Below are 19294 nucleotides of genomic sequence, written 5' to 3' on the forward strand. Positions count from 1 at the left end.
GAACCATTCCTCATAAATTTGAATGTCAAATTGGAGCTGATGGGCGAGATCTACTCAATGTGGTGGATCAGCATCCAAGCTCATCTAAAGGCGGTGAAGTGTTTGTTGCAAGTCTCGAGCCAATGTCTCCTTGCCTGTCTGATGTGGATGAGTCTGTGCCACAACAGATCATCAATCAACCTCAAGACTACGTTGAACTGGAAGTGTCGTTTCCTCTCGAGAAGCCTCAATGCTCTGGACTCCAAATACTTCAACAACATGTGGATGGACCACAAGATACATCAAGCTCCGAAGAAAACTTTCACATGTTGATAGTTGAGAACGCAACTGATTCGAAAGCCATTCAATGCAATTTGAAAAAGAAATTCAAAAGTAAATTGACAAATACAGGAAAAGAACACAGTAGGGGTCCAATCGAGTGTTTAACTACTCGTGACGTAAGTACTTCTCCTGTGAAGCATAATAAAAATACCAAGAATGTACAACTAAAGCATGTCACTCTTCAGCCAGACAGTTCTGCCTCGGAATCGGCATCTGGTTCAGAATACTCCCAACAAGCTACGTCAGATTCGTACGTTGATAGTAGTTCAAATAGTGATTTCAAAAGTCTGTCATTGAAATTAACTCTGCAGCATATTGAAAACAAACCAAAGCTGTATTTAGGAATCCTTAAAGATTTTTATTGGATTGTTAAAACCCTAGCACTCCTTGAAAATATAAACATTTTAAATGTTTTAATCGTTTTAAAAAAAATTAAATTAAACTCTAGTTTCAGCATTTTAGGTGATGAATTTGGCCTTTCTGAGGCTCAAGCTTCAAGAATCTTTAAGCAAAGTTTACCGAAGTTATCTCGTCATCTTGCAGAACTGGTATTTTGGCCTAAGTCAGAAGCAATAGAAGCCTTACTACCAATTCCATTCAGAGCAAGATACAAACATGTCGTATCAATCATAGACTGTTTTGAAATTCAGATAGAGAAGCCATCAAATCCACTGCAGCAGGCACTAACTTGGTCAGAATATAAAAAATGCAATACACTCAAGTACCTAATATCAATCACTCCTGATGGCTTTATTAACTTCATTTCAAAGGGCTTTGGTGGACGTACTACAGATATGATGATTGTGGAAAAGTGCGGCTTCTTGGACAACTTGTCTGAAGGCATGTCGGTAATGGCAGATAGAGGTTTTAAGCAACTAGCTACTATTTTAGAAGGCAAACATTGTCAACTTGTGCGTCCACCAAGTGTTGTTACAGGTGTAAATAGCACTAAAAGAGAGGTGAAGTTATCCAAGCAAATAGCAGCCCTGCGTATACACGTTGAACGTGTAATAAGCCGGCTCAGAGAGTATAATATTCTAAAGCCACATTCTTGTATAGACTTCCATTTGACTCAACAAGTTGACCATATTGTTATGATTGCATGTGGACTCATAAATCTACAAAAACCAATAATTTGATCATATTAGTCTTATTAATATTATTAGTCTTTTAGTGTTTTGTGCTCTACGCTAATGTTTAGTTTAAAATGTTATGTGCGCTTCATTATCATATAAACTTTAACTTGAATATAAATATTCATAATATGTACCAGTGTAATTTTGTTTATCCTTCATGTAATGTATATAGAATAAGTCTAAAGTGTATAATATTATGTAATTATAGCGCCAGTATGTGTTTTTTATAAAAACATATGTTGGAGCTTTTACTTAGAGTTTATAGGCAATGAAGCCACCAAAAGGGATAATATCAAATACTGTAGAATAATTTATGTATAACACCTTCAACTTCTTACATTTACCATACATTCTGATTATGCTATACTAGCGCCTCCTAGCCCCGTGACTTCTGTGGGTTGGTTTTTTTTAATGCATGTTATTTGAAATGTTTTCTTTATTTTACGTTAATAAATTATATAAGTCGAAAATAAAATATTTAGTAACCTACATACGACCTTACTGTTCTTATGCTCACACGTAAAAAGAATATTAAAGCCCGCCATTAGGTTTGTATTGTCCCGAAGAAATGCAACATGCTACACTAGCGCCATCTAGCGGCCAGCGTTACCAGTCAGTGCAAGTACTGACTATAATAATGCTTCCAATATTTTACTGAGAGTGGATTGATTGCTATTCATTCATTACGCCTTACTTTTACATCAAGTTTATATAAATACAGTTGTGTTGTAGCAAAGTGATCATGTTCCACTTTTTAATACATTTCTATTTGTGTTAGAATTTCCACTTTGTAATCATTTTCTTACTTCCAATAATAAATACAAAAAAAATCTATGCGATAATACAATAACATGTGTACGTATTATCAAATAAATACTAGGTATAAATGTAAAAATATGTCTTATGTAAACTTTTTGTTTTTGTTTTTCTGTCACTTTATACAAATACATATTATACTATGGTGGATGGGATGAAAATAATATGATGCTATTGTACATAATCAATATAATCATGTATTATTATGAATAAAGAAGCGAGTGTAGTGCAGTAAATACGTGATTTATTTCAAATAATGTATACCTATACATTTTTTTTAAGTACAGGAAATATAGCTCTGGACCAAAACAGCATGGCTTTATTAATAGCTTCGACACAGAATTCTTCATCGTAATCGATGTGGAAAACATTTATTTTGCCAGATGATTCAAAGTTGGGTTCAGCAACACAAAACACTCCCTTGAATTTGTTCAGTACAAACATTTGTATTTGCATTTGTGCATAATACTTTCTGGCAACAACACCCTCAAAAAAGTAATTTTTCATTGTACTATGTTTGACTGGACACTTGACCTCAACAATATAATCATCAGTGACTGCATCCGGGGAGCCACCGATAATTGGTAATTTGCAACTGATTTTGAAACCACATTCTTTATATTTGTGTCCCAGTTGGTTTGCTAGTACCTTTAACACCAAAGGTTCTAAAAGCCGACCTCGTTGCATAGCCTTTGTGTCTGGAATCTTGGCTGCCCCTAAGATGACTTCAGTCAATGTTCCATCCAATGTTTTGCAGTTAGCTGCCTCGTATAGTTTGGATGCAGTAATTCTGCCATATCGCATTTCGTACCATAACGGGCAGTTAGCCTGCTTTCTTGTTAATGAAAAAACTTCCTCGAAGATATTTGGAGGAATATTTAGATCACATGTAATAAAATTGATGAAATCTGTAGCACTTGTATTGTGCAGGTTTCGTGTTTTCTTAAAAGCAGAAATCATCCTGTGCATGGACAAACAGTCAGTGGGCTTCGGATCCATGTAAAGTTGAGTCAGTTGGCATCGAAGCCCCTCCTTAAGACTCCTTTGGAGTACTGCTGCCAGGAAATCTCCATTACCTTTTTCCACGCTTTTTACTGCGTTCTTGCCAACTTGGGATGCCAGAATGAACTTTTGGGAGGTTCCGACACACGATAACTTTGATTTTCTCCAATAACAGTCGACAGATGTCGACGCTGGTTCTTCACTTCTCCTATGGAGCCATGTTAGAAATGCCAGTGCATGTTTACAGCCACCTGAAAGCAAAATGTTCCAAATATAAATTATTTGTCAACAGGTAGCTGGCAGAGACCCTCGCAATGATTCTGTGTTTGTTACATCACACAAGAGTTTGCTCTTCCCCACATCTCCATAGGGTAGAAGAGTGTAGAGGTTAGAGGAGAGAAACATATTTTACAATATAGCGACATACAGTTCAACTAACCTCTAGAAGCTGCACAGTCTTGACATTCTAAGACTTGTATTTCATCTTCCATCTCATCACACAAAAGTACAACAGAGTATGCTTTTTGGCGGACACGGTGCTCGGGGGTTATTTTTGCTTTCACTGTGCAGATAGGACCTTCTCTTTTTACCTGCACATACCCGATAGCATTATCACCATAACTTTCACGTGCAGACCTTTAAAATATATAATAATAACACGTTGAAAACAAAAGACAGTTGCATATAACTGAATGTTAACAATTGTCTTAATAATAATAATTGATGGAAACATAATATATAAGTACATATTAAATGTTGTCAAAATATATAACATAATATTCGTATATTAGAAGATACAGAAAAAATACTAACCTTTTTGTTTTGACATTTCTAATTTCGCTTCCAATGAAATTCATATTATTACTTAGAAAAGTAGCCATCATAAATGAATCTATGTTCGGCAAATTGTCAGACTGACCCTGAACAAAACCTACTTCAATCATTTCCAAATAATATATGCTTAATTTCTCAACAAAGTTAGCGGACTACAATACAAACAGCCAAACCCCAAACAAGTGTCAATATTCAAATTCACAAGTCGCCGGAAATCAAGGTGTTGCCATATAAAAAAAATAATCAGTGTGGAATTTTACAAAAATTAATTCAATAATATTGGAGACGGAACATTTTCAAGTGGTGACGTCACAAGCCAAAAATAACAGATTTATTTATTTTATTTAAAAAAAACTATACATTTCAAAATTTTTTGAGTAACATTTTCGTAATCTTAGTAGAGAAATCTATCCACTCATTTTTTTCCAAGTCATTAGAAAATCCTTGCAAGTGGCCTATGTACCTACTACCTTTAGAAAACCTTTCTTTTTAGTTAATTGTTTTATTATAAAGCGTCATAATATTTGAAACGGTGTGCGGTGTTTCAACTGCTAAATAATTACGAAAAAAGATCGATAATATTATTAATGATGAACATATATACGCCCGGAAAATGATAGTCATTCAATCTACGTAACTTTGAAGATGGACGGATTGCGGAATCAAAAATAAAAGTATAGAGTATTTACTTACTTACAATGTATTTATATAATATATACCTATATATGTGTGTGTACATACATAGCTGATTTTTGTGGGAGTAGATTGCTGTATTTCAATTCGACAGGGGTCGCATATGAAATGAACACAAACGATTTTTAACTATGAAAACTTATAAACAATTCATGTGCCCAATGTAAAAGCCCCTTGAGCATATAAAAGAATAAATAAATGAAATAAAAATAAAGAGTTTTTATTTTTATATAATCGCCATAAATTCGAGGTAGTTTGCAGATTCTCTATCTGCCGCAATGCTGCACAATCATTATGTAGGTATTATTATTGAGATTTCTAATTTCTACAATCATATCACTATGTAGTAACTATTCAACAGTAATTAGGATAGCTTGGCATAATAATGTAGAAATTTACTCAATTGGTACTATTTTTTTTACAAATGGCATCAAACTGCATGCAAACTGTCTTTGAAATTTTTTCTTCACATTCGAGTTTGACAGTTTGTTAAACAAACGAGGGGAAAAACGTACTTAACTGATTTTTTTGCGTTTTTTAAATTTCTAACTAGATTGCTTTAACAACTAATAAATGGATATGGCTATTTTATTCGCGGGCGCAATTGGAGTAGTGTGCTCCTGGCGCTGAATTGCCACGGCACCGAATTACTAAATGACGTTATACAAAAATACAAATCATCACCTACCTAGGCATCCATTGGTTTTAACAAGGGGCGCCAAAATTTTACTCGCACCAGGCGCCGTTTGGCTCAGGGCCGGTCTTGGCTATTTTGATTGAGTCATGGGTTTTCGGTAAATATTCAGGATCACTGAACACACTTTTGATTCACCTTAATTACTTTAAAAGGTAACTGTCTGCATTCGGAAATTTTTAATTTAAACAGTCTTAATAATAATTTAATATACATCAGAGGATGGAAAAGAAACAGACCAATTATAAATGTTCACAGATGGTTGAATTGGTAATATACAACTAAGTATTTAGTGAATGTAGACTAAAATATAAAAAGCAGAACTAAGTAACAAATTTAAAAGCCGAACTAAGTAAAAAGTATAAAAAAATATAAAAATGGAAGTAGAACAAACGTAATAAACCAATTTAATGCATTATACAAGAATATAGGTGTTTATAAGTATACAGGATGGATAGAGTGGGAAACAGGTTTTGGCATTGGAGCGGGATGGGGGAGGAAAGGGATGAGGGATGTTGCCGAGCAACTGAAATGAAAAAAAAAATAATAAATTAGCAATTTAAAGATAAAATAAGGTACAATTAATTTCATCATCATGATTTTGTTCTATTCGCACCTAAAATGTGATACAATGAACTTCTGTAACGTTAGTAACTAGCAGTGAATATATCAGCATCTATATTTCTATATTTGCAAGTTTTTTGTTGTACCAATTGCAGGTTCTGTTCATAAATTCGTTTTGATTGGAATTGGTGTTGCATTTTTCAATATAGAAAAGGGTTTTCTGTCTGCTATATCGAAGCGGTGCGTGGACATTTATTTTGTTTACCAACTCCGGGAGTCAAGCTTTGAGTTAATAATTTTGTAAAGGAGCATCTGATCAGCAACAAGCCTCCTGTTGAGTAGTTTCGTGATTTGAAAACGTTTCTCGATTTCGTCATAAGAGTTGAATTTGTTGAATGATTTAAAATTGAGGAATTTATAAATTGCTTCAGAACTCTTTCTAACCTGTTAATATAAACAATGTAGGGCGGATTCCAAACCTGTGAACAGAAATCCAGGTGTGGACGAACGTGTGAATGATAGAGAACCAGATAAGTCTAAGTGTAGTGTGTAAGAATTTGCATGTTCGGACAATTTATGTTATATATATGGGATAACAACCGTTTCCAATAATTTCTGTCAACAATATTTTCATGTTGTTATTCCCTATACTATACATGGAGCTAGAAGAAACGTTAGTACCATTTCATGCGATTTTGGCGGAACACTGGAAATAATATAAAATAAAATTAAGGTATTAAGGCAAGTTTTTATTCATAAAAAAAAAAAAAAAATTATGTAAAAAAACCCAACCTATCCTTATCTGATCTAACCTAACCTAACATTTACTAATCTAACCAAACCTAACCTAAATTAACTTACACTAACCTAACCTAACATAACCTAAGCTAACCTAACCTATACTAACCTAACCTATCATAACCTGCACTAACCTAACCTAACCTATAATAACCTAATATATTTTTTTAAATATTTAATATTTAAAAAAACATGCCTTTATTTAATTTCCAAGTTTTGCTAAAATAGTACCTACCTAATTTGCATAGAGTAAATGGTAATAACATCTCTTCTACCCACTTGTATAGTATCAGGAATAACAACATAAGAAAATGTTATCAACAGAAACAATTTTGGCTATCATCCCATACAATCCCATATAACGTAAGCGAATGTTTATTTTACTTAATAAAAAATTAGAATGGTTAAATTAAAAATTTCCCAAATGAAGATAAGTTTGAAGATAGTTTCAATTTATATTAATTATGTGAATCACAAGGTTCTATTTAAAAAACAATGTATTAAAAGTAGCCAGCGATCCCGAATAATTACCGTATTTTCTAATTGGGAGGCGGGTTTGGGTACCGACGCCCCGGGAACCATTTATTGGATAACCAACACCTCTGCCATAGGTCATTCCAAGATTTAACAGTGGTGCCCGGGTTCATCGGGTGAGGTGTGTTCAAGATCGGCTTGTCCATCCCGAGAGGCTGGTTTGGGGAGACCTTTTGACCACTTGACCCCTGAGTTAATAGAATGTACTCCTAATGTTTTCTGTACATATCGTACCTACGAGAATCAAAACAAACCCGCCAGTGTATCTACTTGTGGGTGGGAAGATTCTCGCCTCTACCAGGCGAATGTGTGTCCTATATAAGGGCCGCGCTATGCCCAGTAGTAAGTCAGTCTTACAAGACAGTTCCATACCAGCGTTCGTCACCGTCACCCCCTCCCGCGGGCGCGCCACCTTACCAACAGCGACCGCGGAAGTGGGGGGCAGAGGGTGCCAAATGCCCCCCTAAAATCAAATGAGGGGGGGCCGCGCCCCCTCCAATTTTACTACCTGGGTATAGAAGGATTATCTGTGCTGGTAAAGATTATCTGTATCCTTCACAGTGCTTTTTTTCATAAATGAAAAAGTGTTTGTTGTATTCAAGAAAAATCGTCAAGAGATAGCATTAGAGCTTTGATTATTTAAACAATCAATACTGCACGTGCATAAGGTGGAAACATTTAGTTTAGATGTAAATGAAATTCTTAGGGAATTTGCTTCAAAGACGGCTGAGAAACGCAACGTTTTTGGTATCGTTCAATGAATGCAATAAAGCAATATTTAAAAAAATAAGTTTTTATTCAGTGAACCTGTTATTTGTTTGACCTAGTCATCTCCGTTTTGTCTTATTTATAACTAAAGTTTGCCCCCCCCGTCATAGAGTACTTCCGCGGTCCCTGCTTACCAATCCCAAAGAACTCTCCAACTGGTCTCTCGACCCATCGCTTTACGCCCCAGTGGTATTTGAATACATATGTCTGTCACTCCTGGACACACTGATCCCTAGATTCCTACCCAACCCTCATACCTTCCCAGAACTTCCTCTCCTTCCTTTCCTTAAAAGAGATCCTCCACACAGCATCCCAAAAGATGATTCAGGCCCTGACAGAAATTATTTTCCTCAGGACCTCCTGTGTGGGGTTAATGTAAAAAAAAAAACCTAGTTGTACCTGTGGACGCTTGTACTTTTGGACACTTTTGGTTTCTAAGGCAAGATATCGTACTAAATCAACTTTAAAAATAGTGAGGAAAGTATACTTATGAATTGATGAATATTGCATTGTAATTGTTGTTAAAATTTGAATATTTTATATTTTAAACAATCGTTAGAATATTTTATGAAATTGAAACACGTTTTGCATCGATTTCAAATCGGATTTTTTCCCAATTAAACGGAATTATTTCCCGGATAACCAAAGTAGATGAGTATTATTTTCTGTTCCTTGAGTTTTAGCCAAAATAACCGGCTGTCCCGATTAACCGGTGTACCAACTAAGCGGAATCGAATCGATATCTTTCTTAAAGCGTTAAATAATAAAAAGTTAAAACATAAAATGACTTAGAATATGATGTAGAATCATCACCTTTCGGAAAATACCATTACCTTCTGAACACTGGTTAAAGTAAAAAATATGCTCTTGAACCATTGTGCTTTTTTGAACAATTTCCTATGAGCTATCTTGGTGTAGCTATTTACCTTTTAAATGATCGCAGTCAGTGGCGGCCGGTGGTCAAAATATGTGGGGGTTCACTGGAGTACAACATTAAGTAAGAAAATAAATTAAATAAAGGTACCTATTAATAAAAAAGTTCTATTCTCCGTTCCTTTTATTATATTTAATTCTATTTAACGTTAAGAAACATCTTTCACTTTCAACTGAGGTCATTGGAATATTGCACACAAGTTTTAGTAATTTGGAAGTCTCGGAGACTTCTAGTTTGAAAAATTTACGTGGGCGTTAATTGCACAGAGTTCACCTTTTAACTGAACTTTATTAAGGAAGTCTCTCTACTCGACCTATTGTTCTTAATATATTCCACATTCAAACACATTTTTAATTTATACGATGAATAAACACAAAAGTTGGTATAACCTGCAATTGTTATACCTAATTAACAATTCATATATATGATTGATATAACCTGCAATTAAACTTTCGCAGAGCAAGAAAGGTTTTAAATTCAACAGACAATGCCCGACAACGGCGACAACTGACTAAACTGATACATAACAGCTAATCTGAACATCACTCATCTCTTAATGACATGATTTATCTTGTATGCTTGTAGAAAGCTGTAAGCGGAACATTCGCTGAAAATGAACAGATGGTAAATTGAAGACACAATATCCACAATAATATCACACAGTTTTAGTTTTACCTTTCTACTGAACAAACCGTTCCTTCTGATGTGGTGGTAAAGCTCCGGACACCGTCCTTGGTATGGTAATATTTGCAAAGAATAGTATGTACCCACGCTTTCGACTGTTCCACAGAATATGCGATCAAAGCAGTCAAATTTTGGATCACAATCACAAATGAACTGCTACGAACATAGGCACAAATCACAGTTGGTCGGCAAGTTAAGCGCGCTCAATAAGTAGGTACCTTTTGCATGAGATATTATAACCAAACCGAATTTCGTATTGTGATTAGCCATGTTGGAAATTTTGTTGGTTGTTCGGCGCTCGGGAGCATATATTAGCTGGCCGCCACTGATCGCAGTACCATTTAATTTTCGTAAATTATTATGTCAGACTGTACCAGATTAAATTGTGTTTTACGCAATAAAAAAATCTTTAATTTCTTACAAATTATTAGGGATTGATGTTTTTGAAATGGGACTAAGGAATACAATTATTGAATGGTTTTTTAAATCATAATTTATTTAAATTTTTTAATATACTTTACATATAATATGATGTTTTATATAAATATAACTGCAATCTAGTTTATTTATATAATTAAAGCCGAATGTGAAAGAAAGCAATAAAGATTCACATCAATACATAATATTTTTTTTATTTTTATCAAATAAAAGGTGTTGGTAGTGTACTATTTCTATATAATATGGCGCTTTTAAAGCAAAATGTGAGGGCAACGAATACATAAAAATATATTTAGGATCTATGTATTGGCAGTAATGCATAAAATAAAAATATTATTTTATAAATTTCAACATTTTATTTATTTATCATAAAGCACCTAATATTTCAAAGAGTTTTTTTTTTAAATAACAATAATAATGGATGTAAATATAAATGATTAATATTTTTATTCAAAAATATAGATAATACACACAAATAATAAATTATGTGAAGAATACAAGAGTTTGAAATATGTACAGAAAGGTTTGGAATAAGTACACTCTGTACATAGGTACTGCCATTCCATTCTAATATTTAAAAAATAACATATTGTAAACGACTTTATCCATTGAAAGCAATGACACTTCTTGTACATTCAAATTGGCCAGTCCGTAAAATATTTTTTTTGTAAATTATTGTACTTTGCAAAGTAAAGTGGGTGATATACGCACAAGCAAGTATACTCGTAAACTTATGGCTCGACAACTTTATTCGCCAATGCGTCCCCCTAAGTACTCAAACTTTAAAACCGCTGAGCTAGTTTGTCGGTGATTCAACCGGTTTGAAATTTTGCTCGTAACCCGCCTCAGCTTGCACGTCTGTCATCGCCGCAAACCGCCAATTTTTAATTTTTTTTACAAATACCACCATCAGAAGTATGTCCATTTGTTCTAACATCCACATAAATAAATCCATAATTTGTCTTAGCTATTGCCATTAACCCTTTTGCTGCCCGAATGTAAACACAAGATGGATACTCTTACGCCAAGGGTTTTTAGAATTTTTTATATTGCGTCATTATTTATTATCCTCAGCACTTAGAGATTGTAAATTATTACCAAAACAAAAAAAACTTGTTTACGTTACACTCTTGAAAAGTCTAAGCAAGATATCTTTATAAATTGATGCATTGACGAATAAAAACTATCTATGAAACATCAACAAACTTCGACCCACCGCCATTATCAAATCAGTAATCTCACCAACACATACAGACATACTATAGTAATATCAGTAGTCACGTCTCTGAAGTGGGACCTCTGCGACGGCTCACCATTTTTCACGATTCACTTGTGATAATATTATTGTTTAAAACTTCATTATTTATTCAACTTTTATTTACAGTTTCTTATCGTATTATTTATGTTTATAGTTTTTATTCGAATGGTAGACTTAAAAACAGGAATGAATACACAATGCCACATTACACTGGGAACACATATCGAGCCATTTTTCTGCGGTTTTGTTGTTTTGTATTCGCACAAACATGGCCGGCTCTGTATGGTTTGGATTGTTTTGATGTTGCCGGTATTGGCTCAGACGTAATGGTGTGTCATGATGAGACGAATGAGGAGTTGAGTCGAGTTGAGTATTTTTGAGGTGTTTTGCGATTAATTGTCTTATCACACATAACTGATAATCGGAGAAGCTCATACCTGAATTTTTTATGCTGTTTTTTTTTTTTTTTTCATTATTTCTGGCTTTCACCCTTCAAGGGTGTTCTTGGCCATCATTTAAAATTATTGAGAAAGGTGTATTGAAAGGTGAATTTAAATATTAATTTTATTTAAATAGGCAAATTTCAAAATTATAATGAAAATTGGAGTCGAGTTCAGACTTAAAAGAGATGAAATGTTGAATGGAGGGGAGGCAATTTTAGTTAAGGCTTGATAGAAGAGAGGATATTTGTTTAGAGAGGGACAACCAAAAAATATGTGATCTAAAGTTCCCACTTCTAGACCACAGAATGTACAATCTGGGGAGTCAAGGACGTGAATTTTAAAAAGATGGGAAGGAACGGAACAATGACCGATCCTCATTCGAATGAGTGAAGAAATTTCTTTTTTGGAAAAATGAGGGAATTGCTGAAACCACGGTTTTGATGGTATAGTCCTTTGTATTGAGGCATAGCAGGCTCCCTTGGATTGACTAGCAATGTGCCAATACTCTGACCAAACATTGCGGGATCTTTCTTTGATGATGGAAAAAATGTCAGATAAGGGAATGTGGTTTACGAGGGTAACAACAGGGTTGGACGCTCCTTGTTTTGCCAAGGCATCCGCAATATCATTACCCATGATACCAACATGTCCAGGAATCCAAATCAGAGTTACAGATTTACCAGAGCTTTGAATGGATGCTATCATCACTCGAATAAGGCATACAAAATGATCATCAGGATGAAGAAGAGGACTGGATTTAAGTTTTTGGAGGGAACTGAGAGAGTCAGAGAGAACGAGGGAATGTTCAAAATTATTTTTGATTATATATTTGAGAGATTCTATTATTGCAATGCACTCAGCTGAAAATATTGAAAATTGATTTGAAATTGAATGAAATATTCTATCATTAGAATTATTGTGGTAAACGTTAATACCTATACCACAGTTAGGAGAGTCGGGAGATTTGTGTACAATAAAAAAATTTAACAGATATAAGATAGAGACAATATTCCCTTATTTGGTCATCAGACAAGTCGCGTCGAGCCATGATAGAGGGTTACACAAAAAAAATATTAGGAAAAACGACAAATTAACACAATAATTAGTTTCTAAACACAGATAATTAAAATAAAATGTATATGATTATTTTTTCACTCGAAAGGCGGATATAACAACTTATTTCATTTAAAATAACAAAACATGTTGATTAACACAAAACTTATTTGCACTAAAAATATGAGTAGTTAATAAAAACAATTTGTTAAAATAATAACGTTAGAACCACGATTCGTTGCAGATTCTTCTAAGTATTCGCGAACCGTCAAGATAAGAAGGAACCACGTGATTCACTAACACAACTACGTGCGCGCGGGGAATTCAAACACTGAGAGGGGAAATATTGTAGTCTCCAGTTTGACGAGGTCTTTCATAATATAAACAAAATCATTTGTCACATCTGTGTAGAGATGTCGCTAGATAAAGGTTCAAATTATTTTTTAAGCCCGAGTTTTGCGCCATCTATACAGAAAGTTCCGAGATATCGCAAGATGAAATTAAAATCATGTATGATTGCGCGCGGCAGCGAGGGCCCGGAATCTCGAATCAAACATAGATGCGCACGGCAGCCTCCGGGTTAAAACAATACTATAATGCCAATGTTATTATAATTCAAGTAATGTGAGCCAGCCCCAGCAGGAGCAGGAGACACGGTAGCAACATAGTTCTCGTCAATAGCTCCTATGCAATTTGGAAGCTCCTAAGCAATTGCTAGAAGTTCTTGTTTTGTGTGCATATTAGTATACTGTTTAGCTATAACAGGTGCAAGAGTTCTTCGTACAGCGGCTCGGGCATTCTCAAAAAATTACCAAAATCTTCACGTAATTCTCTTAAGAAATTTATATATTTATGATAAATGCACTCTTTTTGTAAGCCAGTGCATTACCCACACTCAACGATTTGGTCTTGTTTTGTTGGATTTCAAAATATACTATGGTATAATTTCTAAATAACACAAAGCTTCCTCTGTCAACGACATTGCGTCACAGTGAGCTAAGCTGTCACCGACGTCAAGCCGAGTCAAGTCGAGTCAAGTTCGCAAACTTTAAAACCGCAATTTTATTGCTCCCGCATCTATAACCCACGGGACTGTTGATTATTTTTTATATGGTTGACAACAACAAAGTTTTAAAGTTCAAGAGAGTTTTATTAGAACAAGGTGAATGAATGGAAAGCACATCATTTAAATGTTCATTTATCGAAAGGAAACTATGTTATTGAGTTTATTAGGAAATAATGAGTTATTTTAAGTAGAAAAATAAATAAATCACCGCTTTACCGTAATATTTTAAGACAGCTATTAGGAAAAAGTTTCCAGTATTTATTTAATCATTATCAACTTCATTATCCTAAGATGATATGCAAAAAATATCAAATTTTTCAAATATACTGAATAAGGCAACACACCAATAGTGAAATAGTATTTACAATTTTTAGTGAAGCTAAAAACTTACTAGGTACCTTGGACAGGTTCAAATCCTGTGCAGGAATATTAATCTTCTACGTAATATCATTTTTTTACATTATAAATAGGGCATCATTTGAAAATTATTTTAATAAAACAAACATATAGGCATGTACATTTGATTTAAATTGCTGGCTAGTTGAAATTTTTGTAAAGCTCGAATATTCTATCAAATCATGACTAAATTTAATGAGTACATTTTTTAAACTTCTATACGTATGGTTTATATTTTAAAATCAATTTTTTTTTAAATATCGCTACTCATTAATTTTCGCATCTGTTCCTAACATTAAAATAGGTCTCTTTTTCAGCTTTTGCATATAATTTATGGTCCATTTCGGTATTTATAGTCAATATTTGAAAGGAACTCGCTAACCAGTGTTATCAATACAATCATGTTTGATCAACCTTGAACCTGTTTGTTTTCTATATAAAAATGAAGTAGTTTATAGATTTGACTTTGCTCTTAAATGACTATATAAATATTATTTGGGCTATACGGATGATCTGAAAATCTAATCACTAATCTCAATTGTTTTAGACACTGTAATAAAGTAGTAATAAAAATAAGGGTATCATAGTAATAATAAGGGTATTGTAGTAATAATAAAGTATTGTAGTAATAATAAGGGTATTGTAGAAATATACTAAGAGAAAAAAATCTTAAAAAGGCGTAATGCGATATTGTTACATATGAGAGTAAAAAGGTACACAATAATTTTTTTTAACCTGAGTTCCGATATAACATAATTTAAAAAAATTAATGCTTGCATTTACCATATTTTAATACATTATTTCCATCTTTTTTTATGCATTAAAATATAATGGACCTTACTGAAAAATATTAGAATTCGTAATACTGCTAAGTAACACAGATACATATTTTTAAACATGGATAAAACTTTTAACAGTTCAACAAGTATTTCTTTAAACATATTTAACCCTTAGTGTACCAGCTAAAATGCCGAGCGGTCTACCAATGCGCGGCTGACAATATTTTCGTAATAACTTAATTGTTTTCTGCAAAATTGTTTTTTCTAAATTGTATCGTCTTATCAGATAATGTATTTATACATTTAAAAAAATCGTACAAATCTATCCTATGTAGTTTTCCCAGGAAAACTACTAATATGCAGAGAAATTTATTTTTTTCTCTCTAATGTTATAAAAAAATATTATATAATGAAGAAATACGAAAATATTTAAAAAGAAAATATATCGAGTTTTATTATATTTTCCAGCTAAAAAATAAAAATGATGAAATTTCACAGGGAATTTGTGGCGTGTTCTTTCACAGATAAAAAAATCAAGAAGATACATTGTTTCTTTGCCAAGCCAATAGAATTTATTTAAGTATGCTAGGAGCATTTTTTATGGTCAAAATACCATAAAATTGAATAAAGTGCGGTCAGTTCCTAGCAAATCCGCTACAGAATCGCTGGCATTCCAAGGGTTAATCGTAATAATAAAATTAATTAATCTGGATATTTGTCCCGTAAGAAGGACATCAATTTTGGTATTATTTGTCACTTGGTGAGTAGCGACGTCAGTGTGGATAAGTGGGACTTGAGGTGCTGCTTCCCTCGGGACACGGCAGAAGGAGATTCATCATTAACATCGGTACCCTTGATAGACACCTCTTTGGCACTGCTGCGAAAAAACATGCTAATTAATTAGTGTTCCAAAAAAAATTGAAATGCTCATAAAAGAAATTCACAGAGCTAACAAGAAAGGATGTGGGGACTGAAGCGAATGGAGACATTTTTAAAGGAGGCCAAACCCTGGGATGAAGTGTTGTGATGATGATGATGAAATAGAACCTAATTCCTCAGGCTAATTTGTTCGGTTTTGCGAACAAACAGCTATTACCTGTAGAGTCAATTTGTTCACTTTCCAGAACAGCTCATATGTCATAGAAATCCTTGTGTCTTTCTTAATGTCATAGTTAGAAATATGATCTAAACAGTGTTGGAAAGAGAAAACATCACGCTTTGTAATAAAATCTAGAAGTTAACCACAGAAGAATTAAAATGTACACCTTCTGATCTCATTCTTCTGTATCTATTTTACTGTGGCTTCTCGTTATATAATTAATATTGTGAACATGACAAACTGCTTTGGCAGTTTAGCGGGTGTTGTATATTGAAGAATATATATTTTTTTTAAATCTATGAAACCAAAGGTACTGACCAAAATTTGAGAAAAATTTGTGAAATTTTTGATTTTTATACGAAACGACAAAAAGTGAGGTGGCAATAATGTTTATAATATATTTGTCTATTAAAATATGTGTTTTTTTTCATTTGCAGTAATTTCAATTTGGGAGGCCAGTTTGGGTACCGTCGCCCCGGGAAACATTTATTGGATAACCAACACCTGCCATAGGTCACCCCAAGTGGTTAGCTACGTTTGGTGATTTAGCCCGGGTTCATGGGTTGAGGTGTGTTCAGAATGTGCTTGCCCACCAGTTGCGTGACGTGCCAGATCGAGAGAGGGTGGTTTGGGGATACCCTTTGACCTCAACAACTAGTCTCGGGACCCATCGTAGATTCCTAACAACACAGCATCCCAAAAGATGACATAGGTCCTGAGGGAAATTATTTTCCTCAGGGCTTCTTCTGTGGGGTTAATGTTAATTTTTTTTTATGTTCAGTGTTTAGATGAAAAAGCGTAAGATGAGCCATTTTTAAAACTTTTTTATGTTTGATTTCAAAATTTCATTTCAACAAAAATTGAAAGCATATTTCATTACCTTTCAAAACATTTCTTAGTTTTCAAATACATTAAAAAATATCCCATTTATTTTGATTTTAATGAGAAGTAGAAATAACAAACACAAATTCTTCAACTTTCTGACAGCATCTTTGAAATATAACGGTCAACATGTGCAAATATTATCCGCATGTATTTTATATTACAATAAAGAATGAAAAATATACTAACAGGTGCCTGGTGAGATCTTCAATATCCACGAGCATGGAGTCTTGGCCCATGTGGAGTTCATCCCGCGCTATCAGCATTTTAACCAAACTTTCGTTCAGATATTCAATTTGCGTGTGTAGCTCATTTACTATCACCTTTGAATGAGAAAAAAATACAATCATATTATAAATTATCATTTAACTATATCATCCAGAATGCATGATTCATTAGTATTGCAAGTAGAAAAAAAATCTTTTCGGGGAAAAACAAAAATTCTTAACATTTCGTTTTTACCACAAAGATTTTACATTCATAATAATAATTATTTGTACTTTAGCTGAAAGTGTGGAAGCCACATTTACAAAATTGGTGTTGAACAAAGTTGAAGTTATTTTTTGTTCGATAAATTACTGGACATTCGTCATTTATTAACGGTTTATTGTTAAATTTCCTTAATTTATCAATAACAGCTCGTGAAGTTATGATACCAGTGGCATTCATATCTCATATTTTAAAAAAGGGACCTCGACATTTTCAGCTTTAGGGTACAATAACTATGTGCGTGTTACTATTATTAACGTAAACATTTTTATAGTATTTACTTATATGTATTTTTAATTTTATTCATATCTGAATGATTTATTGTATTGAAAAATACCTGAAGCTGGGCTACATTCATGTCAGTTAACATTTGTCGAGAAACTCTTCGTCTGTCTCCGGTTAATGTAACTCCTGCCTTCAGTAAGCTACTTCGTAACATTTCTGTTATGGGAGAACTCTCTTGTTTCTGTCTCTCGATCTGTAATAACCAGCAAAATAATTGTGTAAATAAAAATAATAAGACAGTTGCAGTAAATCATTTTCATTTGTCAAAACAACTTCCGTCCATTTTTCCATTTGATGCCGGCAATACACCTGTTAAGGCACCCCGAGACAGGCCGAGAGTGATTGTGTACACGGTGCTCTCGTCTCGTCATGCTTGCTCAGGCCTCGGCTCGTTAACTCTGCGGTCGCGTGTCAGTATTTTGGGCCCAAGTTAAGTTGGGCTCGCTTGGTCTCGTGATACAGGCGAAATCACGATGTACATGATCACTCCTTTAGTTGCCAGCCAACTGCCGATATGTGCTCTAACGAGCTTGGGTTTGCGTTTTGCAATTTTATCAAAGAGAATCGGTATTATGGGACCCAACAAATGGAAAATAGTAGCTAATAACTAGTAATTATAGTAGATAATAGTAAAAAACACAAAAAGCAGCAGTAAGAAGCCTCTAACACGTCCATCTTGGTGAGTAACCACACTTAAAATGATTTAGCGAGAGTGTACATGGTGAGTACTGGCCCCGAATCTCTTGACGAGAGGTTCTCGGCAAGTGTGTACAGCCGTGTGGTAAGTTTAAGTTTTAGAAGGAAATACTTTTTGAAAATGGAACACATTTTGTCAGTTGATTTCCCTAAGTAGAAACTAGAACTGCACTACAAATTAAATCAATCAATACTCTCATTTCGTTGCAACAATTATTTGATAGTGGTTAGGTATTATATAATTTTTCACTAAATTTACCTCCATTTGCATTCGAGCCATTTCTTTGGCTTGAGCCAAGGCCATTCTGGCTTCTGTTTGCAGGCGAGCTTGGCATTCAAAGAAGGCTGCTTGAGTCGACAAGCTTGAAATAAGTGATGGCCGGGCCGTGTCATTAAGGGCAAGGGAAGATGGTCGGGTCAAACCTGGAAACACAGTAATTTTTAATATTCACATGCGGCGGTCACGCAATTTTGACGGTGCTCCGGTGTGAGCATTCTGGGCACCCATCTCGTACACAACTTCTTGTAACCAAGTTTTTCCAACACAATATCACCAAGGAGACTTTGAGAAATGTAATGAAATTCTTTGTGAAGGTCGTCAAGCATTACACGGCAGTCATTTCACACTTATT

The 19294-nt window shown here is 34.1% G+C and overlaps 2 protein-coding genes across 6 annotated transcripts in view; one reads left to right on the forward strand and one right to left on the reverse strand.

Moving 5' to 3' along the window:
- The first annotated feature begins 122 nt into the window (after window positions 1–122).
- On the forward strand, window positions 123–1460 carry LOC149424201 (uncharacterized). Its single transcript, XM_089631046.1, has 2 exons — window positions 123–372; window positions 865–1460. The coding sequence occupies exons 1-2, from the start codon at window positions 123–125 to the stop codon at window positions 1458–1460; spliced, it is 846 nt and encodes a 281-aa protein (XP_089487172.1).
- An 11325-nt stretch (window positions 1461–12785) lies between these two features.
- Schip1 (Schwannomin interacting protein 1) overlaps window positions 12786–19294 on the reverse strand; it is a 38197-nt gene continuing 31688 nt past the window's right edge. For 4 of the 5 annotated variants that reach the window (XM_089631210.1, XM_089631206.1, XM_089631207.1 and 1 more), the window contains exons 9-12: window positions 18922–19085; window positions 18019–18159; window positions 17382–17515; window positions 12786–16088 (exon numbers count right to left, since the gene is read on the reverse strand). In XM_089631210.1, coding sequence (XP_089487336.1) covers window positions 15965–16088; window positions 17382–17515; window positions 18019–18159; window positions 18922–19085 — 563 coding nt within the window. In that variant the 3' untranslated portion in view covers window positions 12786–15964. The remainder of the gene's footprint in view (window positions 16089–17381; window positions 17516–18018; window positions 18160–18921; window positions 19086–19294) is intronic. The other variant, XM_089631209.1, reaches the window with a different exon arrangement.

This window comes from Hesperophylax consimilis, chromosome 4, assembly GCF_061612785.1.
Source record: "Hesperophylax consimilis isolate HC1 chromosome 4, BYU_Hcon_1.0, whole genome shotgun sequence".
Lineage (NCBI taxonomy): Eukaryota > Metazoa > Arthropoda > Insecta > Trichoptera > Limnephilidae > Hesperophylax > Hesperophylax consimilis.